We start from the raw sequence: 25,296 nt of genomic DNA, 5'->3' as shown, positions 1-25,296 counted from the left end.
AACAAATGCTAATGCTGTGAAGCATTTAATTTTCATGTTGAATTCATCATCTGTTTGATAGCATAGCTTCATGCCAATAGCAACTTGCAATGAAGATTTTGTGCCATATGAAATAAACAACCTGTTATGGTTGTTGATGTAAATATGTTATAAAAAGCGTTGATGGTTGCTTTCTTGAAGTCAACCGTTAATGTTTCAGGATCTAATGATGAACATAAGCCCTTTAAAAAAACTGAATAATCTGCTGTAAGTTAATTCTAATTTGCCAGGAAGCAAAGCAAAAAGCTGCCATGGAATCCTTAGGGGTCTCATGCCAGTCCCAAACCTGGATAAAGGAGGAGGGTTGGTCAGATGAGTGTCAATGCTCTGATTGTAAAGAAAAAACACTTGTTATCTGATGCCTATATGATCAACAGCTACAACATACAGGCTCGGACGTTGCCTGAATGAACAAGGTTCGTGATACCAATCAAGTGATTCCATGTCATACTCATTAACTGGTGGTGATAGCTGCTTCACTTCTTCAGTTAATTTCCCAGTGCTATCTAAATCTAGTTGTTTTTTCATATAACTCACTGCAGTATCTTGTCCATCGCTGTACAATTTTATTTTTATTCATCAATACTTTGCCATTTCATCTTTAACTGTGGTCTGTTTTGGTTGCCACCTTCTATGAATGGTTCTAATCATTTTGTACACCTCCCTAGTTTTATGCTCTCCATAGTACTGTTCTATATTATTGCATTGGACTTCTAACCATTTCATCTTATCCATTCTGACTGCTTTTTTCACCTCATTACACGTTCTTCTATATTGCTCTTCTATTTGTTCTGATGTATCAATTCTTAAATCAACATTCTTCAACATTCTTTTCTCCTATACTAACTTCAGTCTTTCTTGTCTAATCCATTTCGTCTTGATCTTCTCTTCTTCTGGTACTGTTTCTTCAATTGTATCTTCTATCATCTTCATTACTCCTTTCACACTTAGATTCGAATTTTTTTCTTTGCCCACACTTTTAAGTTTCTCCTCTAACACCACTGTCCTGTATCTTCCTATTTCTGGTTCACTTATTCTTGCTGTATCTCTTCATTTCTGATGGCGGGGTTTATATTTTCTTTTTAATTTCAACTTTATGTTTGCAGTCACTAAACTATGATCTGAGTCTATATCCATTCCTTGAAAAGTTTGACACTGCTGTACTAATATTATCCATCTTCTTTTAATCATAATCATATCAATCATGTTCTTGGTTTTCCCATCATTTGATTGGCACATCCATTTTCTAAACTCCTTTTGCTGGAATCTTGTGTTACAGATCATCATCTCGTGGTCCATAGGAAATTCTAACATTTTTTCACCTCGTTCGTTTCTTTCTCTGAAACCATATTTTATTATTATTATTATTTGGCACTCCAGGGAGTCCAAGGAGTCATCGAGGGAGGGCACCTACTCTGCAACTTCGTCTCCACCATTCAATCACAAACTGACCGCAACTACACCAACACCATCTACCTCCAACCACCACTAGTATTTTCACAGACAATCACAAATATCCATGCCTTAGCGGGATTCGAACCTACAGCCTTTTGGCTGGAGAACAGATACACTATCCACTCAGACAAGCAGGCCAGCCATTTTCTCATGACTCTTTCCCAACCATCAGTATCTATTCTGGCTTTGGCATTCCAATCTCCTTCAATAATTAGTACATCTTGCTTTGGTATTGTCTCTTTCAGATCTTTCAAAATAAGTCAGTATCCTCATCTATGCTATCAGATGTGGGTGCATATATTTGGACTGTTGATATATAGTAAATTTTTTTGCTTGAAATCTTGCTTCTATGATTCATTCATTGACTGGTTTATAGCCTAATAGTGCCTCTCTAGCTCTTTTGTTAAGAAGGAAGCCAACTCCTGCTTTATGCTTGGTGTCATGCCCTGACCATATGACTTCGCATCCATTTATCTCTCCTGATGATGCCCATCTCATCTCTGCCAGTCCTAGTATATCACACTGATATCTCTTCATTTCCTCGCGAAGTAATTCTAGTTTTCCTGACATCCAAAGTGTCCGTACATTCCATGTTTCTACTGATAATAGTTCTGTTAGTTTCTGTTTCCTTTTGGTATCCCACTTTTCAATCCAACCCTGATCGCTCAATTGGTATCGTGGACTTTGTTGATCTGGGCAACGTATGAGCTGGCATGTTGTAGCTGTTGATCATATAGGCATCAGATAACAATTGTGTTTTCTCTTTATGGTCAGAACATCGACACTCATCTGACCGGCCATCCTTCTTTATCCAGGCTTGGGACTGTCATGAGACCCCTAAGGATTCCATGACGGCATTTTGCTTTGCTTCCTTGCAAATCAGAATTCAGTGCCTTAAAGGGCTTACATTCATCATTAGATCCCAAAACATTAACGGCTGACTTCGAGAAAGCAACTCTCAATGCTTTTTCTAACATATTTACGTCAACAACTATAACAGATTGTTTGTTTCATATGGCACAAAATCTTGATCACAAATTATTTATTTTCACAATTTTTAAATGTTTTCATTATGTTATGTATCACTGACATTCACCTTAATAAAAAATTGCCTTTTTAATGATTTTATAATACCCTTTATCATCCATTGATTATTTACAAAAATCAATGCAAAATATCTTACTGCAAATTTTCCTACAGTGCAAATGTTTGCATCAAATTTTCCTCTTGCGAAAATGTTTACGGCAAAATTTTCTAGAACCCTGATTTGATCAGCTTAAGCTTACTGCAAAATCTTTTGATGCATTCCTAACTTACCACCTACCTGTATCTTGATCACTTCTCTTTGTAGTGCCACTTGTGCTTCAAAACAAATTTATTTACATCTCCCATTCTGTTTAAGTACCCACACCATCATAGATTATTAATAATGTCAACTTCCTTTTTAATATCTTCAATTTTAATATAGCTTTACCACTGGCATTATTGCCGCCCTCCCATTTCTCTCAAGCTTTGTTTTTCCTTATCAAAAGACTTTTTTTTTTAAGAATCGCAACAGATTTAAAAACCAACCCAATCTAAATAAATATTATTATGTTAAACTTCCCAAAATGTGATACACATTTCTTGGTTTTTTCAAGAAAATCTGTTGAGTTTTTTTAATACGATCTGGAATGACCAGTGAGAGCACTTGAGGAATGTGATAATACTTTTGCAATCCGATAAGTTGGAGAGTCGATGCAATTTACAACCATGTCCTTACTGCTCTCACTGGTCATTCCAGATCCTATATAAAAAACTCAACAGATTTTCTTGAAAAAATCAAGGATATAAAAATTACAGATTCTGAAATATTAGTCAGTTTTGAAATCATTTCTCTGTTCACCAATATCCCATTAACCAACACAGTCAATTCGTTATATGAAAATTACTCTGCAGATATCACAAGGATATTTGAATATGTCATCCGCTCAGGTTATTTCAGTTGGAAAAACAAAATCTACAAACAAATTGAAGGTACTGCCATGGGTAGCACTCTGTCTCCACCTTTGGCAAACTATTATTTGAAACAATTCGAAGATACTATGTTCTCATCCATTCATCCTCAAGCATCCCTTTGGTACCGTTCCGTCGATGATGTTTTTGCTGTTTGATCACACACTGAAGATGAACTTTCCACTTTTCTACAATGGATAAATAACCTTCACCCACGCATCCAGTTCACTATGGAAAAAGAAAACTCTGATACTTTACCATCCTCCGTACTAGAACGTCTTCTGGTACCTTATCTACAAGCGTCTTTCGAAAACACACTTTTACTGGCAGCTACATTCACAAAAAGTCTGCGCACCATATATCTCAAAAATTTGGCATTTTTAAATCTCTAATTCATAGAGCACACAAAGTGTGCTCTTCCCCAGTAATCTTACAAAAAGAACTTTCCATCATTAAAAAGTTAATGGAATCAAATGATTATAACTCCAATCAAATCCAACAGATACTTGACTCTTATGTTCCAACACCTACAGTTTCTTCAACCCCATTTCATCAGGTTACTTCTGCATCTGGACACTCCCACTCTAAGATGGTTCAGAGTCCTCCAGATGCTATAGGGTAGGTGATATCCCTTGGTTAACTCTTCCTTAATTATGGGGGCTTCTTGAAGTTGAACCGATTCCCTCCATAGAACAAGGCGTCGCTCCTCAGGTTTATGGATCAATGGTTTAGTTCTTTGCATAAAACTATGCCTTGATTTGAGTCTAGAAGCCGTGATAATATGGCCGTACATTGGATGTCTTTCGTCCGTCATCTGCTTTTTTTTCTCCATCTCACCAGCCACTTGACATCTTATGCCTGGTGGTGCTATGCCTGCTAAGGGATACAGCTTGTTGACTGGAGTTGGTCTTAGGCATCTGGTTATGATCCTAATGGTATCATTTAAAACCACATCCACGTGTTTCGCATGGGCGGATGCCACCTACATTGGGGCAGCATACCCCCCCTGCAGCAAAACACAATGCCAAAGCCGTCGAGCGAAGTACCTCTGGTTGAGCTCTCCACGTCGTGCCGGTCATTTTTCTTATGATGTTATTTCTTACATAGATTTTTCCTTTTAGTTCCTGGCAATGTACCTTATACGACAAGGTATGATCCAGCTTAACTCCAAGATATTTGGGATTGGTGCAGTGTTCGAGGCGTTTTCCTCTCCAGACAATGTTTAACTGGTGTTTTGCTTCCCTGTTGCGCAGATGGAAAACGCATACCTGAGTCTTGTTTGGGTTAGGCTTCAGGCAATTGGTCTCATTGTAATTGGAGAGTATTTCTAAGGCTTCTGTCAACCTCTTCTTAATTTCTTCAAAACTCCTTGCTTGACTGCCTATAACTGTGTCGTCGGCATAGATAAACCTCCTCACTTTTGGGTGGGTTGGCTGATCGTTAGTATAAATATTGTAGGGCATCAGGGCCAATACGCTTTCTTGGGGTAAACCATTCTTCAGATTTCTCCATCTGCTCTCCTTCTTTCCTTGCAAAGTTACTTAGAATCGTCGATTCTGGAGCATGGTTTTAACTATATTCATGAGGTGAAAATCTTTCGTTATTTGGTACAGCTTGACCAACAGTTTCTTGTGATTAACAGTGTCATATGCTGCTGAAAGATCGATAAAAGCTGCTCCAGTCACAAGCTTCTTCTCGTAACCATCTTCAATGTGCTGCGTGAGATTCAGAATTTGGCCGCAGCAGAACTTTCCGGGATGGAAACCGGCTTGCTCGGGTATAAGTTTCTCGTCAGTGTTTGCTGCTATTCTTTCCAGAATCATTTGTTCAAAAACTTTATACAAGTGGCAGAGGAGATAAACAGGGCGAAAATTCTTCGACTAAAAATTCTTTAGAATTCTTTGATTCTAAAGAATTTTCGTTAGTTCTGCTAGCAAAGAACTAGCAAACTATTTTGCTAGTTCTTTAAGTAGCTTTACTTAAACCTACCACTTGAGCCTTCCTCCATAATTTGGGCAACTGAAGAGATTCTACACACCTATTCATCAATTTCACCAACCATTGGATGGTTACCGGACCAAAACGCTTTATCTGTTCTGTCTGAATGTCGTCCGGGCCAGCAGCTCTATTCTCTTTCTATTCTCTGGGGTACATTGAAGGAGCCTCCTCATAGATTGTGTTATATACAAAAGCGATCACTCAGAAATCACAATCGGGCGTACCCTGGGCAACATTGAAACTCAACGTTGGCTAATCCTCCTTCAGCTACCGGAACAATCATGAGAACACGTGATTATTGAATTTAATTCAGTAAGGCTGGAGATATGACTACAAATAAATGTGGATAAATCAAGAATAATCTGTAATGGAAATACTCCAGAACAAAACCAAATCGAAATAAATCAAAGACATATTGAAATAGTGAATTCATACATATTACCTTGATGGACCCGTGTTTCACTCAGGATTTCTGCATGAGTGAAACACGGGTGCCGTCTCGAGTGCAGGTCACAAAGATGCCTTCAACGATTTCGATCTTGAGCCTCTCTCTTCCATGTTATATCCATAGATTTCACTGGTGGATCTTCCCATCTTGTAGGTGGTCTTCCTGGTTTTCTCTTTATTCTTGGTTGCCAGTTGAGTATTCTATATGTCCATCTGTCATCGTTGAGTGCTATGTGACCTGCCCATCTCATCTTGATTTCATATACTGCAGTTACTACATCTTTTATGCCTGATCTCTTTCTTAGTTCCGTGTTTCTAACACGTTCCATTCTGCTGATGTTATAAATCATGCGTTCTATTGCATGCCGAGTTATTCTGAGAGTCTCTTCTTCTTTTCTTGTCGTGTTCCATGTTTCTGATCCACGTGTGAGTGATGGTAGAATATCATTATTAAATAGTTTTGCCTTCGGAGAGATGTCAAGATTTGGATCGGTAAGTGTTTCTTTTAGTCTGTTGAATGATAGCCATGCAGCTTTCTTTCTTGCTAGTTCTTCACATAAATTGTTATTCATTTTTATTGTTTGTCCTAAGTACTTGTATGAATCAACTTGTTCTATAGGGATGTTATCAATACATAGGTGACTGTCACTTGTGTAGATGTTTTCGATCCATTTTGTTTTTTCTAGATTCATTTCTAAGCCTATCTTACTGCTGTTTGTGTATACTTTTGCACCATTTCTTCTAGGTCTTTTGGGTTGTGGGATATCAGTACTAGATCATCGGCAAACATAAGAATTTGTAGCTTTTCACCATCTATGCTTATTCCTCCGTTTAGGTCTATTTTTTTCAGAATGTATTCTAAAGTGCTGGTAAATAGATTTGGGGAGATCACATCGCCTTGGCAGACCCCTCTCTTTATATCTATATTTATAGGTTGATCAAATAGGGTTATTTGTGTGGTCTGATTTTTGTTAATTTCTTTTATCATGTGGATATAAGCAGGGTCTACATTTATTTCCAGTAAGGTACTGATGACTGCATTGTGTTCTATGGTATCAAATGATTTCTTTTTTAAAATCAATAAAGAGGAAACATAGAGGGATTTGATATTCTCTGCATTTTTCTGTTAGTTGTGAAATGACCTGGATATAATCTATTATGGAGAAGCCTCTTCTGAATCCTGCCTGCTCTCTGCTGGAGTTGTCTTCTAGAGTGTTTTGGATTCTGTTCAGTATTACTCTGTTCATGATCTTATATATGTGAGAGAGTAGACAGATTGGACGATAGTTTTTTATGTCTTTCTTGTTGCCTTTTTTGAATAGAGGTATGGTTTTTGAGGTTTTTCCATTCCTCTGGAATCTTTCTTTCTTTGAAGTACCATGTGAATCTGGCAGCCAAGGCTTTGAAAATAATTGGTCCACCTTGTTGGATTTCTTCAGTCTTAACATGATCAAGTCCTGAGGCTTTACCTTTACTCATTGTCTTAAGGGCATGTTCTATTTCTTCTGGAAGTACATCTGGTATATTGCTTGGTTTTGGAATTATAGGTTCTGAAACTTGGCATTTAGTTGCATAGCGATCATTATAAAAATTCTGCACAATTTCTTCTATCCTTTTTCTATTAGTATGTTTTTCTCCATTTTGATCTTGTAAAGCAGATGGAATTGACTGTTTAAAATTTAAGTCTCTCTATTTTTTTCAGGCTGGTTTTTTGCCCGCATGCTTCTCTTAATTTTTGTATCCTGAAAGCTTTGTAGTCTTCTAGAATTCTTTTCCTTAGTAACTTACAGATAATTTTGTATTCTAGAAAACTTTCTTCAGTTTTCTCTTTTTCAGTAGTTCTATAGTTTGAGGTGAGAGTCGTTCTCTTTTCTTTTGTTTCACAGGAATTTCTGATTTTTTTCTTGCACTCATTGAATTTATTAATAAAGTCAATATAGTCATCATTTATGTAACAGTTTTTAATAGTCCATTCGGTCTCTTCTATGTACTTCCTGAACTTGTGGTAGTCTATTTGTTTGGGTTGTCTTTTATGGTTTGATGTTGCCCTGATATGTTGTTCTTTTTTGTGGTCTATTCTTATAATGGCTCTGAGGTCTGTGGTCAGAATCTATGTCGAAGTATGTTTTGCCTATTGTACCAACATTTTGTACTAGTCTTTTACAGTCTGTTAAAATGTAATCAATTTCATTTTTTGTGTCTCCATTCGGTGATTACTAAGTCCATCTTCTTCGTAGGTGTTTGTTGAAAAAAAGTGTTCATGATAAAAAGTTGTTCAGCTGCAGCAAATTTAGCTAATCTCTATCCTCTTCTATTTCTTTCTCATAGGCCAATATGGTCCTATAAACTTTTCATCTTCTTTTCCACATCCTATTTTGGCATTAAAGTCACCACCAACGAATGTGTATGTTAACTTGTAATTTAATGCCTGTTCAAGATTCATGTAAAAATTTTCTATTTTTTGATTATCAGCTACAGATGTTGGAGCATAGTAGGATATTAATTTTATTGTTATATTGTTCTCTATTCCAATTACGAGTACACCTATTCTTTCAGATAAGATGTTACAAGAAAGGATCGACTTGGTGAGCTTAGATTTAACAATGAAGTCCACTCCGCCTTGTTTGCCATTGTTTGAAAATGCTCCGAGGAGTATCTGTGAGTCATTGTACCATCTTGCTGTCAGTTCTTTCAATCTTTTTGTTTCATTCACTAGCAGGATATCCAAGTTGATATTGGTTAGTTCTTTGATTAATAAATCTATTCTGTAGTCTTTTGCCAGAGTTTGAGTAGTGAGGGTACCGATTACCATTTTCATAGATTTAAGAGGCGGCCTGTTTTCATCTGCGAGATTCTTAGCACCCCTGGCTACACTCGGTGCCTTACCACTGCTGTAGAAAGGTGAGTGTGGGCCGCACAGGACTCGGGGCCGTTTCTGTTGTTGTAGTGGCATCTTTGCTGTGGTCGCATATACACTTCTCCTGACCAGGATTCTGAAGTGTTCATACATATAATTCATACATATATCTAGGACAAATAATTACAGATGACCACAAACTTGATAATAACATTTCAGCTAAAATAACAGTAAGATAGAAAGTTTTTAACCATTAGAGAGAGAGAGATTGACAAGCAATTTACCAAACTGCCTAAAAATAAAGAACTACAAAGTGTGTACTCCTAACAGTGACTTATGGTAGTGAAACTGGAATCTCACTAAAAAAAACACCTAGAGAAACTAAAAATACTACAAAGAAACATGGAAAGAGCCATTTTGGGAATAATCCAGCTAGATAAAAAGAATAATACTTGGATAAGGAAGAAAACAAAGGTAATGGGCATTGCATTAGTAATAAAATGCAACGGATGCTGTTGGGCAACAGGTGATGAGAATGTCTGACAACAGATGGACAAAGAGGATAACAGAATGGACACCATGAATTGGTTATTGGAAACCAGGTAGAGCAATGGTAAGATGGGACTGGAATAAGATGTTATGGACATTTATGGTGGAAAGATGCACAAGACCAGCAAAAATTGAAGCACGAAGAGGATGTCCAGCACCGGACTGAAAAAAGCTGTTTATAATGATGATGATTATATATATATATATATATATATATATATATATATATATATATATATATATATATATATATAAATAAATAAATAAAACAAATCCTATAACATCTTTAAAATAACTTAACACGATAACCACAGTAATCGACTTTAATGAAATCAAAGGTACAGATATTTCATACTGAAATTAACAGTACATTATCAGTGTAGAATAAACATTTAAAAGGAATGGAATACAAAGTACAGAACAGTCAGTGGATTACCAATTAAAATTGTTGCCGCATGATAGAAAATTAATATGAATAAAATATTAAATAATTAATTATTTAATAATAAGAATTAATTGTTAATATTAATAATATTTTATTACATATATATATATATATATATATATATATATAAATAAAACAAATCCTATAACATCTTAGAATAACTTAACACGATAACCACAGTAATCGACTTTAATGAAATCAAAGGTACAAATATTTCATACTGAAATTAACAGTACATTATCAGTGTAGAATAAACATTTAAAAGGAATGGAATACAAAGTACAGAACAGTCAGTGGATTACCAATTAAAATTGTTGCCGCATGATAGAAAATTAATATTAATAAAATATTAAATAATTAATTATTTAATAATAAGAATTATTAATTGTTAATATTAATAATATTTTATTACAAAGTACAGAACAATCAGTGGATTACCAATTAAAATTGTTGCAGCATGCTAGAAAATTAATATTAATAAAATATTAAATAATTATTTATTAATAATTATGAATTATTCTTAATTCTTGCCGCATGCTAGAAAATTAATATTGATAAAATTGAGAATAGAAAATTCAATAATTAAGAATATTAATTCTTAATTATTTAATAATAATTAAGAATTAATAATTTTAATTGGTAATCCACCAACTGTTCTGTACTTTGTATTCCATTCCTTTTAACTGTTTGTTCTACACTGGTGATGTACTGTTAATTTCAGTACGAAATATTTGTACCTCTATTTTATTAAAGTCTGTTACTGTGGTTATCGTGTTAAGTTATTTTACAGTTATGCCACAGGTACCTTTAAAGACTATAACATCTTTTATTCCCTAAGGGAACAGGAGAGGTCATTTTAGCCCTATCTGATTTTTGGAGATTGAAGGGCCATTTCAATCTCCACCGATAGGCAATCAGAGATAAAAGGTCCAAGGATAATTATAACTTGGCCATTGGCCTCTCTTCACTGGATGCCATTTATAATGGCCACATAAAAGTGCCATTTGCTATGGAAGCAATTGGCACTTCTATGGGGCTACACAGGCATACAGTGTCAAAATATTTTGATACTTCAACGTATTCAATAGACAGGGATAACTGATTCCATTAAATTCATATATATGTAAAGAGGTGATAGATTTGAGGGATATATTAGAGATTAGTAATTAAAAGAAGTTCTATATTTGGTAAGTCTAGAGTGGCCGTATCCAGATCATATGACAATTTTGAGTTCCAGACCACCACTGTATAGTGAATCGCTGTTTTTTTTTTTTTTTCTTTCCCCAATTGTAGATGCATGTAATAGTTCAATAATGCTTTCAATTAGTCATATCTTTTCATCCGCTCATGGCAGGTTGAGTTCCTCGAAGATGAATTTTTGCCATTTCTGTCTGTCTGTCTGCTGTTTATGTAGTTCTGTTATGGAGTTTAAGTGGATGCTTTCTTTAATGCTGTCAATCCATTTCTTTCTTGGTCTTCCTCTGCTGGGCTGTCCTTCAATTCTACCATTTATTTATTCTTATGGCAAAAGGAATACAGAACAGCTATAGGTCAATGTCCAGTCTGGAAAGCTAATCCAAAACCTCATCCATCACCTTATGGATATCCTCTAGGCCACCACCATGAAATTGGCACCTTGAGCAGTCATTCACAATATGCGTAATCGTCTGAGCCATGGGAGAACAATCACAATAAGGGTGGTCTAACAGCCTCCATTTATGTAGTAGGTAGCCACATCTGCCCTGATTAGTTCTGATCTTGTTGATGACCAAATCTTCCTAGGAAGAGCAAAACCAGGCTGCAGAGCACAGCCTGGTTTTGCTCTTCATTTGTTTGGAGATTGTTGGACCAGTATTCTCTCCACATGTCAGGTGTTGATGGCAGGGCAGCTGAAGAGAGTTTGTCCATGGACCAGAAAGGCTTTCTAGATTTTAGGCAAAGACTAGGTGGATTTATGAGAGTCTGGTGCAGGGGCAGGAGTGGATTGCTCATCACATTCTTTAATAGAGGCTTGTCTTCTCTTCTCCGTATGTTTTGAGCAAAGCCAGGAGAGAGGGGTGCTTCTCACTGTCCCACTAATTGTGCACATAGTAGAGTTTAGCTGGGTGTCTATAATTTTAGTGTGTGTGTGTACACTTCTTTCCCAGACAGGGGCACAATATTCTGCCTGCAGAGAATGCGAGGGCTATTGCAGAAGACTTTAGGACTTTTGCACCACAACCCCAGGTCGTTCCAACAAGCCTTGATGGAACGACCTGGGGTTGTGAATGAGAAACAATGATATTGTTTCTCATTTTAATTTTGTTGGCGGTTGGTGATGTGCCTTTTATAGGTTAGGCTTCTGTCCGGGCTCATTCCAAGCAATTTCAGATGGGGCTCATGTTCTACCATTTTTCCGCAGAAAGAAAGGTTGAGGTGTTGATTCGCCTCTCCATTGCTCAGGTGAAATACTGTGGACACAGTTTTTGTTGGGTTTGGCTTCAAGTACCACTGCTTGAAGTACGCTTCCAGGATGTTTGGGTCTTTGTTCAAGATTGATTCCAGTTTGGCAAAGGAGGTAGATTGATGTAGGATCGCTAGGTCATCAGCTGGTATGTGCTGGTTGAGCTGGTATGCTGTAAGTCGTACATGTAGATGTTAAAGAGTAAAGGAGATAACACAGAGCCTTGTGGGAGACTGTTGTGAAGGAATCTGGGCCTGCTCTTTTTTCTGCCAATATGGACCTGGATCTTTCTGTTGGAGAGAATGGATTCTAAAAGCTGGAAAATTGTTTTGTACCTTATGATATTGCTTAGCTTTAGGAGGAGGGCCCCTGATCCAGACTGTGTCATAAGCTGATATTAGGTCAATGAAATGGCTCCGGATTTAAGTTTCTTCTGGAAGCCTGCTTCAATCTGTGTTGTCATGTCACAGCAACTTCTTCCCAGCCTGAAGCCAGCTTGTTCAATCAGGAGTGCTCTTTCGATGAGTGAAATTCTTTTAAGGAGAATTCTTTCAAAGAGCTTAAAGGTGGAGCAAAGCAAGGAGATAGGTCGTATATTTTTGACATCATTTGGATCTTTCCCTGGTTTGGGTATGGCAATTATTTTGGCTTCCCACCTCAGATTTGGTAGTTTTCCAGTCATTATAATTTTTGAGAAATGGGCGGCCAGCCATGTTTGGTCTTGTTGACCAAGATGTTTTAGAAACTCTGGGAGGATACCATCCACTCCTGCAGCCTTGCCATTCTTGGTGAGTTTTAAAGCTACCTGTACCTCTTCCCAAGAAACTGGGTGTACAAATTCAGGAAGATTGGACCCGTCTTCAGGATTTGTCTGATGGAAGATTGCACAGTAATTTTCCTAATAGAGCTAGGACAAATCTTGGAGGTTTTCAATAAATGATTAGCCATTTGATCAGGAGTTATCTCTGTTGTTTTGTGTGTTATTGGTTGTGCCCCACCTAATTTTCTCAGAACAGCTTTTCCGGATAGATGTGGTGAAATCGAGTTCATGGATGGTTAAGATCCATTTTTCCTTTCTGTTTTTATCCAGCATTGCTGTGAGCTCCTTAGCAACAGTTGGGTCTTCTGTCTTTTCATATTTGGCTAAAAGTTCCTCAGTTTCCCTACTACAGCTATTGTTTTCTGTAGCCTCTAGGAATAGAGGTTTTGGCTGCAGTTTTGATTAGTTTAACAAATCTTGGATAGCAGTTAGGGATGGATGGAATTGCTCTGATGGTTTGCTCAATTTGTTTTTGAAATGCATTCCAGTTGGACCTGCAAAGGTTCTGTAAAATCTCTTGTGGTGAAATATAGAAATATTTTTTCACCTATATCAATTTTACATAGGCCATAAAATACATATAATTAGAAATGTATGTAACCTACTGTAATGTAATAAATTTTATAATATAATGTTAGAATAACTGAATGTAGAACCACAAGCAATTGTAACTATAAAGATCAGACCGGATTAGGCTAGTGAACTGAAGGTCAACAACAGTCTCAAAGGTCAAATTAAGGGGATAAAAATCCCTTATTGTTTTTCAGCCGGTATGCGAAACTGGCTGAAAAACAATAAGGGATTTTTATCCCCTTAATTTAACAACCTCGCCAGAAAAATAGCCGTTTGGCTTTTCATCTTAGTCTCAAAAGTCACCGGATTATGTGAATTTTGCCGCCAAAACCTAACGTAAACATGGGTGATTTAAGGTAGCCTCCAGGAAGGTTTGGAAGGAAGGCCAAAGGACAGCAAATGATATAAAAGGCGGAGATTGAGGAAGACTGTCTCAAACCACCCCCTTCCCCCATTTCAATTCTACCATTTAATAATATGTTTGGTAGTCTTTCTGAGTTTATTCATGAGACACGTCCAAACCAGCTTAGTTGGCTCTTTTTTTTTTTTAGCGCTGTAATTATTGTTTCTTTAAAGTTTTTTTTATTTTTTTTATTTGTTTTTCATTCTGTCCGGCTTGTTCTATTGATTTTTCTTAGGCAGTTCATTTCAAAAGCATTGAGTTTATCCATTTCTTTTTTTTTTTTTCCCCTCAAGATCCAGCATTCTGAGCCATAGAGTACTGTGGGCATTATCATTCTTTTATATATCTTTAGTTCGAGTTCTTTGCTTAATCTTTTATTGTTCCATATTTTTTGTAGTCTGCCCATTGTTATCCATCGATTACTGATTCAATGTTTTATGGTTTCAAAATAGTCTAGATCTTCAGTGATCATTGAGCCTAGGAAATTGAATTTCTTTACTTGTTCTATATTATTGTTTCCTGTTTTCATTTGGATTGCTTCTCTTTTTCTTCCTAGTTTTGTTTTACTAAAATTGATTTTCACATCATATTTGTTACTTGTTTGATGCAACTTGGTCAGGATATTTTCTGATTTTTCTTGGCTGTCTGTATTGATTACTATGTCGTCAGCATATCAATCATATATATACACAAATGAAGCATTAATTCACACCAGTTATGCAAACAAAAAAGATATTCTGAATAGTTTGGCTTAAGGCAGTGTTCCCCAGCATTTTTTGGATCATGCTCCACCTCAATGCCTCAAAGATTTTGATCCCCCCCCCCAGCATAATAGTCAGCAAGTTCTGAAAAAGTATAATATAAATATGTACTTTAAATAAAAAAAAGGAACATAGGTAAAATTGTTTTTAATTTGACTTTCTTCAATGAATATAAATTTTATATTCCACTTTGTATGTTATAAAACATAAATCGAACTGAACTCGGGGAAAATAAAATCCAAGTTAATGCGATCCTTGAGCTTGATGTCTGCTGCGAAGAGTTTTTATTTGAGGTACTAATTTAGTCATTTTCAATCTCAAATCCCCATGGTTTGTGATATCCAGATGATTTCTTTTTTTTTTTCAGTAGCAAGTCATTTACAGCACTAAAGCCACATACAACTAAATATGACGATGGGAAGGGCAACAGTATTTTTTTTTTTTTTTGCAAAACTAGTTGAATTTCGGTATTTCATTTCTGTCTCGTTAGAAAGCTATGCCATTGTTCCTTTTATGTTAAATAAATTTCTAATAGACTCATCATTTTGCTTTTCTGAGAGTTCTTGATACTGTATTTATGTTGAATGCTGTACTAGCTTTTTTTCTCGGAAAGTCAGGTTGCAACATCGACAATTTATCGCCGACAATGGTGAGTTATTTGGGTATATCGGTGATGAGGTGATGAATGCAATGTCATTTTCTAGTTGTCCCCAAAAATATTCAAATTGTCTCCTGTGGGGCGTACTCCCCACGTTGGGAAACACTGGCTTAAGGGAACATGCCAACCAGCTTTGTCATCGGTCTACATGATTAAAAGTCTTTCCATTTTGGCAATAAAATTGTCGCGCATGTGGATAACTATGTTATTAACTAGTGTAGTGCTTTTCACTTTATCTTTGTTTTTAGCTATAACACTGGTATTGCAAGGTAAGTTTAGCCTTCATCCTATCTCAGTATACACACTCTTCACTGAATTTAATGTCTGCATGGTTAGCCTAGTGGCTGTGCACTTTGCAACCATATGACTGGGGAAGGAGTGTCCCAGGTTCGATTCTCGTCGAAGATGTGAGGAATTTGAGGACCTTCCTCAGCCATAGCCAAGTTAGCCGGTCTTGGGCGCGGGCAGTAGGGTTTTTTTCCACCAGTTTGTCTGGCGTTTTTCATCCCGCAAGCAGGCAAACCAGTCCCATGAACACACACACGGATTTACAGCCATAAATACTTAACCCCCCATGAGGGGCTCAACTCGCCCCAATAGGGACGGGGGAGAAAAAGGGAGGAAACTCCATATACGAATAAATAAATAATTAATAAAAAAATAAATAAACTGAATTTAATAATTTTAATCTTAGAATATTGTAAACTGGTTTATGCATTCTTCTTTTTAGTGAAAATAACAGCACCTTTATTTTGAATTTTATCTGCCATTATTAACAAGAATAACATAATGGTTATAAACAGTTTATAATTTGCAGAAACACTAAAACAGAGAGAGATGCAACAATGTCATAAACAAACATTTCACAAAACTGCACATCAGTTGATTCATGTTACTAAAACTGTCATATGGGTAGATTGTCATAAGGTGATGTATTACTGTATATTTAAATTAACTAATAATAAAAAGTGCCTGTATATATCAGTAGCTTAGTACATTAATGAAAATGACCAGAAAGATGTCTACCTCCCAAAAGTCATATTACACAGCTGAAAGCAGAACATATATATTGTAACATGAAATAAATATAGCTTGTCGCGTCAGTGATTGTAATTAGTGATAGATTGTTACATTATTTAGTTAATTAGAGACAATAAAATTTATCACTCCCCCCATATTCATTGTATTGTAGGATGCAAGCCAAACTGAGCAGAAGTTTTATTGCATCACTAAATTAAGTACAATGTCCTAATAATCTATTTCAAAGTAATTGATAAGGGAAATTTATTCATTCATATGTACTTCACTAAGTGTAGAAACAAACACATAATGCAAATTTTCAGAAACAAATACCCCCCCCCCCCAAACACACACACACACCTGTGAAATAAGGTAATATTACAATTGGAATTTTCTGTGCCACTAAGATAATCCATAAATAACTACTTTTAGAAGTGAAAGTTTACTGAATTGAAACTGGCATGCAATGTATATTTAACTAGTTATAAAAAATGTTGGCTGACAAATGCAAAAAGGACATTTTATGGTCAAGAGAGTTCCTGCCTGACATGGTTCTCGTGCAAGATACAGCCTGGGATTAAATTGTTAACTTTGTGAGTTACTAGCATGATAAAGTTAATCATAAAAAATTTAAAGTAACAATGCAAGCAGTGGACTGATAGCATAAGCATGTGGCTACATGAAACTCATTAATGTCAGAGTGATTTATTCAAACAAGGAACTGTATTTAGTGATAGATTGTCCTTTTACAGAATTAGTCAGTAAGATAATTATTACAAAATTCATTAAAAGTCTTTTTGATTTACCAAAATTACTGGAAATGCTGGTTAGTTTTTAAAGAATTTTTGCTGCATTCACTGATAAATTGGTTTCCAGTATTGCAATCATTAGTTTCCATAGTAATGAGGACTATTGTTAGAATGGATTCTGTGACAGTTACCTAATACATTATCAGAACTTAGGAATATTAGCTGTGAGGTGAGGTTGATGGAATGTCAAAGCATGGTAAACAGAAGAGCAAGGAATAGGTAGACATTTAAGATGGCCAAGGGATTTTACCAGATTAAGACACAGGAGAATGTTGACTGGATGGAGGGTAAGGCTTTGTAGAAAAAGATATTGCACTCTCATTTTGGAGTGTGGTGAATAAGAGAGTGAATATTGGTGGGTGTTTTCTCACTCATCTCTTTTTCTCTCATCGGTAATTCCTCATGTAATAGGGACCATGAGATGAATGTGTTTCTTTACATATGATTGCTTTAAATAATTAGACAGCACTCAAGTATTTGAATTAACAAAATTACTTTTTTACAAATATTCTTGATTAAATCATTACATTTATCTATTTAAATCAGTAGTAATATATAACAATGTGATTTTGATTTTTTCTTGCACGTTCTTAGATTGTATGTGTTGGATCCATTAAGGAATTGGAAGAATTAACAGGTGTAATAGTTACTGATCTCCATAGAGAAGTGTAAGAATATATTTAAAATTTTCTTTGACTTAATCTTCATATTAAATTAGTCTTGTTGCGTGAGGATATCCTAAGCTTATTACATTATTAGTTTAACTGCACAGTGCTTTTCTGTAAAGGTAAGAACTGACTTTTCTATTATTACTTGCCAATCTTTGTTACAAAAGTTCAATACAGTTATGAAATTTGCCAAAATAACACTGGTAAATTAGCATACTGGTGTCCCCCCCACACACACTGTTTTCAGAGAGAGAGAGCAAACGAATGCTAATCTGGCTGATAAACCAAGCAGAAGCGTCTGTAGATTATTATTCTCTACAAAGTAATCTCCATGTAAATTTCTACAAAGTCAATCATTTTTGCCATTGTTTTCTGCAGGTGTTCTTTCTTTCAGCTGCATTTTTATCTATAGAGAGAGATAAGTCACAGGAAGCCACCAGATCTGGAAAGTATGAAAAGCATGAGACTTCCACCCATGCTCGTCTTGACCAGAACTTTTAATACAGTCAAGCAGTGTATGCTTGATGCACTGTTGTGTAAAGCAAAGTTCTATATATGTGCCACACTTTCTTTTGGGGGGAGAGGGCAGGGTATTTTCAGTGAGCACCTTTCCTTAAACACTTATTTGACACCATCCTAGTAAGGAGAAGAGATGCTTGATATTTAGAGAGGCACAACTTTTTTGAGTTGGGAAAAATCATATAACAACAAAGGGCTTTATGACTGAAGATGAGTATGGATTCACAGTCATAACTACTTACAACCCAGCTATATGCCAGATTTGTCAGCTATATGCTGGTCCCAAACCTGGATAAAAATAGGGAGGGTTGGGGAAAAGCAGTGGTGAACTACCCTGTGAAAAAGAATATCACCAGAACACTTTGTGGCAACAAACACTTCTGCACAAAGTCACCAAGAGTCGGATACGACTGAAGGGTTAAATCATCACATAAGAATTATTCATGATTTTTCTGAGCAAACATATGGGTTAGAAAACTGAAAGCAACTATTCAACTAAGGAAATGATGCATATTAATCACAAATATCATTGCTCTTGGGCACATTTTCAGTACAAGGATGAGAGCAGCTGTGTGAATATTGGTCCATAGGATAAGAAATCAATATTAGATTGTGTGTCTGAATTGCCTAGAGAGACAAACAATATGAGGGGATTGCTAGTTAAGAAGAGAGCTAAGAGATTTTGAAAATGGTAGAATTATTTGGTATTCTGGTAGGCATATACAGGTGAAAAGATTTTTTTCATTCCATTAGTTTAGATTTTATATCCATAAAACTGACTAAACAGATAATGAAAATGCACGATTTCTTTACAATTACGATTTTTTTTTTTTTTAAATAACAACTGCATGAGATGTGCAAAACCTATAGCATATTAGTGCTGTGTGTAGATGGAAGGTGAGAGTTAAGAGAGAGAGAGCCTCTTGATATATTTTTTTTAAAACTGGAAAATATTTGTTCATGAGGAATGTTCCTCTGCAAGGGTCAGCCGTTGTAATAAGTTTCAGGGAAGGGACCTAAGGCTTGCTGCAGTCTCTTATAGCATTTCCAATCTCATTTATTGCTTACCAGATAATGGATGTTTATGAGTAGCTCAATAGCGGATGGGGATCACTGATGTTGTGCCAAAAGATTCCTTACAGCATGAATCCTTCATCCTCAATTTTCAGGATCCTCTCACAAGGCCACATTCAAGTACAGATACATACTCTGATAGCAGACATAAGAAGCAAAAAGACTTCTGACACACACATATAAGTGTACCATTTTTTTTTAGAAGAGTTTAGAGCATTGGCAGGATCTCCCAAAACTGTTTAAAAAAAAAAAAAAATACATTCTGGTAATGTTCTTTTTGAAACATTATATCAACAACATTCAACAGAAAAACTACTGTGAGCAATGTAATTAGATGAGTGCCAATTATAGTAACACTTCATTAAACACTCAACTGTTCTAGAGGGGTGATATCAGAATAGCATCTCCTTGATAATTCTGGATGAGGGGGTATGTTCACAGCTTAGAGATCAAGGAGTGACAGGTATGAGGCACATCCTGATATATAGGGGTGATCACCTGGGTGATATTCTGCCCAGGAATATCATCCTTACTTTTCACTGGAACTGTTGTGGATTCACTAAAATATTGATGATATCAAGGTTCTTCTGCAGAAACACTCATTTTATTCTGCAGACTTTTCAGACCAGTGAGGATCCCTACCTTAAGGCATTTCACTACTTGTAAGAACAGAACTGGAGATGGACCTGCTCATGGAGGAGTTTCTGTTCTTGTCAGCAGTTATACCCCATTTCAGCATGTCCAACTTAACCCTGCTCTGGAAGTGGTGCCCATCTGCTTTTAATTGGGATTTCTTATTATAATGTTCAATCTACTACAGGACTCTTAATTAACTGAGATCAGCCTGATAGTCTTATATTGCAACTACTGCCTCATCTTATAGGTCTTATTGGGTGACTGTAATGGACACAGTATTCTGTGGGATAATACCAACAAATGGGTGAGGCTGGTTTGTTTAGCATATGTTTGACTTCTATCTTCTTAATAATGGACACAGTACATTCTTTCATATGCCTACCTGTTTGTATTCTGCAGTGGATCTTACATTCTTCTGAGGCAAACAGAAACACATTTATCATACAAGAAGTGATGTATTAACAAATTCTGTTGTCCAGGCAGCAACTACTATTCCAAAAACATCTTGATTTCTACTCTGATCTAAAGCCATGGTGGAACATTAAGTGCAGGGCAGGGAAAAAAAAAAAAAAACGTCAAGGCAGAGCATAGAATACATTTTTGAGATATGCTACAACATCAAATTTTTAACTTTTAAACATACTTGAGACAACGCACATTATTAAACATCAAAATCAAAAACAGTCTTGGATCCAATTTTTACATCAGCTATCAATCATGCATCAAGTGTCTATGTTGTATGGGATAACAGCTGGAAAATTAAGGGTAGACATGTAACACATTATTCGTCTACCCCGGTGTATGATGGGTGCTTTGTATTCCCTAAATTTTTGATATTGAAAAAGATCAACAAGAGAAACATGGCTCAACTTTTCTACAATTGGACTAGAGCCACTAGACTTTTACAACCATTCCAGAGAGACTGATTAGTCTGTAATTTGCTACCACAGACTTAGATCCTCCTTTATACAAAGGAATTATTTGTCCTCCTTCCACTCTCTTGGAACTTTGCCAGAATTGAGACTTAAGCAGTCTAGTAAAAGGCATCACCAGTTCCTCTTCACATTCCCTTAAAATGTGAGCCGATATTCCATCCAATCCCCAGCTGTATTTGCATTCATATTCTGCAAAGTACCTAAGTGCCGCCAATTCACCAACCTCTGTTCTCACATCAGTCCATGTCACCTCTGTCATAACAATATCTTCACCTGGATGATATACCCTTGCAAAATGATCACTCAATAGTGCAAGAATTTTGTCTGCCTCTGTTACCTCTCTACCATCTGGGATTTAGTTTTGTCTATTTGACTAATTTCTTCTTATAATCTGATTTTGCCTTCTGCACCATGCTGGTACCCTTTCTTGCCTGATCCTTGTATTGTTCATGAATTAGCTGGTCACCTTATATACCCTCCACAACATTTTGTTTGCAGCTCATGTTTGATTATGCTACTCATCCATCTAACTCCTACTGGATTTAACCTCCTGACCTTGGATATACAGTGTGATATTGCTTCCTCCAGATATTCCTTGACTATCCCCATATGCACTGTGAACACCCTTCCTTTCCAGAACTTTTTGCCATGGTACTGCTTCAAGCTGCATCCTAAGTGTATCATAATCACCTGCCTTATAGTTCCACCATTCACCAGTCAAGACCACATGATCACTTTCCCCAAATGGAGACAGTGTTGCCATTGGACAGGTCTGCTTACCCTATAACAAGATTCAACACTCTCATACCCTAAGTCCCATCTGTCACATTCTGCTTCAAGTAATTACCTATCAGTAGGTGTAAAAATACCATTTCCTTCCTACCATGATCTTTCTTCTTCCCAATGTATGGAAGGAGGAAAGCAATGCAGAGAATTTGCAGGATGATTTATATCATCTGGAAGTATGGTCAAAAGATAATGTATACCACTTTCTTGTGGAAATGTGTAGTTATGCATTTGTGTACTATTTCCTGTACTCCAGGAAATTAATAAAGCTGTAGATTTGGAGGTGGTGTTGGTAGATAGGGAGTTTACCTTTAGAGGGCATGTTGCAAAAACGGCCTAGATACCTAATAGAATCACTTGGTTAATTATTCTGTTAGGTACCTTGTCCACCTCATAGGATAACTGAGATGGAAATTAATCATTCTTCTTTATAATGCTTTGAACAGCCATGTTTGGATTATTGCACAGATCTGGTGACCTGGGTTTCTTGTGAACTAAAAAGGAGAGTATTCAAAGGCCACAAGAATCATTTATAGATACCCCCTATGAGAATAAAATGAAGTTTTTATTTAAGTTAAGGGATATTACATTCCATATTGTTTCTTAGCCGAATAAGAAACATAAAGTGTTTCATGCCGAATATAGAAACTGTATAAAGTTCGGCGATTCCAAGCGTAAACAAATACCTGGATAGTGCAGCACCTGACCCATTTGGTAGTGCAAGCTGAGGCAACTCATAGCAAGGGTGGAGCAAGCTCTGATCACTATTGTTAATTCTGTACTTTGTCGGCTGTGTTATTGTTATATCCTTACTTTCATATAATGTTATATCGTAAATCATAAGTTCAATCCTATTATACATTAACTTACTGTCTCTAGAATCTATCCTTTTGCTTACTCAAAACTTTGTACAATCAAAGTCTTACCGGCTACTCTATTGTTATGTCGCTATCTCTCTATATTATATCTTATTCTACCTCTATAATAACTCTCCTTCTAATCTATTGTCGTGCTCCTAAAATACTAATTCAGATTTATTTTCTCTTCGAATATTGGCAAAATTTATATTTCGCTGCGCCAGCCAATATCCTATAACAGAAGAGACTCTTGTTCAGGGAAATAATTCAAAATTTAAAAGGATACACACAATAATTTATCTCACGCTAGCACTGTGCAGATTCAGTTAGCAGTCATAGACCGAATCTCACTTAAACAATTATATCTAAATTCCTTCCCGCCAAAAAAGGTTCAATTTCATAAGTGGTGGCTTGAATTCGTAATCAGGCATAACTCAGGTATAAGATACAAAACATGTTTATTGGAAAACACAAAACATTTACAGTTATGTAAGCTTAAATACTCAATGGATCAAAATTCACTCTAAGTTAAGGGTTATACTAAATCACAATGAATCACAGCAAGTTAAATCCTTCAATTATGAAAGGACAAGATTAGGTTTAAGCAAAATACTACTACTATATAATTCCTTTCACAAGTTACTCACAGAATACTTATTGAACACTTTCGTTAATACTCTATCAATGATTACCTTAATTCTAAATTTTATCTAAGCAAGTCTAGCCATTCACAAATCACTGCCTATTTAACAACTGTTCTTTGCTTCACAAGGGCTTAATTAATTCAGTCAAATTCTCACTAAAAGTTCTCTACTAGTGTCCTTTAGTTACAACACACACAAATTTCTTGTTCTTCTAAACTAATTTTTAACATAGAATGAAAACTCTTACATTACCGGATCCTTTCAGATTTCATGCCGCCATCTCATGTAGGTCTGGATTACTGTACTGCATATTCTTCGGCTGTCTTTGCGCCTGGCGATGTACTACGCTTTTTCTTCTAATCATTTCCGACTGTTGCGTGCTGTCTACCGCTCTGCAGGAAACTTTCTTCAATGGGACATTCTGCTAAGGCTCGATTCCACATGGGCCGTCATATCGCAATCAGCTCTGCTTGAAAATCTTCAAGCATTCTCAAGAAAAGAACCTGCCGTCTGTCATTCCCGTAGTCAACTCGCCGCTCTCTCACGAATCCTCCGATAAACTCCCCCTAAAACTCGAATCTGGCACTCCAAGATCAAAAGGTCAAAAAGCCCCCTAAAACGTCGTGCTTCGTCTTTTATTCGCCCTATTCGGGCGCCCCCTATTCAATGTGGTTTTCACCCACGAACCCCATCATTCATGCCCCTTGGGTGATCCTACACTCTCGCTAATCTGTCCGGTTACATTATTCTAGGAAGGCGCTCTGACGTCATATTTCCGCGTAGGTATAGCCTCCATCGCTACGCTCACTCATACCGATTATACGCGATTATACCGATTATTCCAGATTACTATTATAAACTTTTCTCAGAATTTCGCAAGGTACTAGACAGCTTACTTGGGAATTACAAATAACCTAGCAATGACTCTCACTATATCGCACACATGGACTATACATTATTACAAGACATAAAACAACACTTTATAATTATTAGCCGATGTGCAGATATCTCCTTAATAATTAGTAGTTTGTCATGTTAAATCCTGAATAAAGAATTTACTTGTAAAGCTCTGCATTCAGGATCTAACACTATTCTTGGTATTTACCCATAGTGTGAACTTAGCTCCTAGGAGCTGTATTACTGTTCTACATTATGAGAGAAGGTCACTACCCAGACCGGTTTCAATCTTTATTGGGGTCTCATCAGTGAGTAGGTAGACCTGGTTAATACCAAGTTTGTAGCGAACAGAACTTATATCCCTTCTATGAGAATTGCCAAGAAGGTGTCCTAATAAATGACTAATTATATGAAGAGCCAAAGGATTCAATTCGGTGACATGGACTTATTTAAGTTAAGGGATATTACATCCCATATTGTTTCTTAGCCGAATAAGAAACTCAAAGAGTTTCATGCTGAATATAGAAACTATATAAAGTTCGGCGATTCCAAGCGTAAGCAAATACTTGGATAGTGCAGCACCTGACCCATTTGGTAGTGCAAGCTGAGGCAACTCATAGGAAGGGTGGAGCAAGCTCTGATCACTATTCTTGGTATTTGTGGTTTTATTTATTTTATTTTATTTTATTTTTTATTATTTTTTTATTTTTTTTATTTTATTTTATTTATTCTTGGAAGTTTTTATGGTTCTTGTGGGTTGCAGAAGTTAGTTGATATGCAGAACAGAGGGGATATAACAGAAACATTTAAGAAAAGACAAACAGAAACATAAAAAACTTGGCTAGAGCAGACAGAACAAGAGTCTTTCCCTGGAAATTGAGTATGGTGTGAGGACTAAATTTTTCACTTGGAGAGTGGTGAATGAGTGGATTATGTTGCTAGAGTGTTGGGAGGGCTTTGTCCATGAATGTGTTTGAGGTACGACATGACAACTATTCTGTGGATGGC

General features: G+C 36.3%; 1 protein-coding gene across 3 annotated transcripts in view; it reads left to right on the top strand.

Annotated features, from left to right (window-relative positions):
• The window catches only part of IleRS (Isoleucyl-tRNA synthetase), a 410,216-nt gene that overhangs the window by 181,572 nt on the left and 203,348 nt on the right, over window positions 1-25,296 (top strand). For all 3 annotated transcript variants that reach the window (XM_090401998.1, XM_090401999.1, XM_090402000.1), the window contains exon 14: window positions 17,867-17,940. In XM_090401998.1, coding sequence (XP_090258124.1) covers window positions 17,867-17,940 — 74 coding nt within the window. The remainder of the gene's footprint in view (window positions 1-17,866; window positions 17,941-25,296) is intronic.

This window comes from Typopeltis vanoorti, chromosome 12 (genome assembly GCF_054136105.1).
Source record: "Typopeltis vanoorti isolate ZY-2024b chromosome 12, IOZ_Tvanoo_1.0, whole genome shotgun sequence".
In the NCBI taxonomy this organism is placed as follows: domain Eukaryota; kingdom Metazoa; phylum Arthropoda; class Arachnida; order Uropygi; family Thelyphonidae; genus Typopeltis; species Typopeltis vanoorti.
Note: the sequence above shows the minus strand (reverse complement) of the source record. Positions and strands in the feature narration are given on the sequence as shown.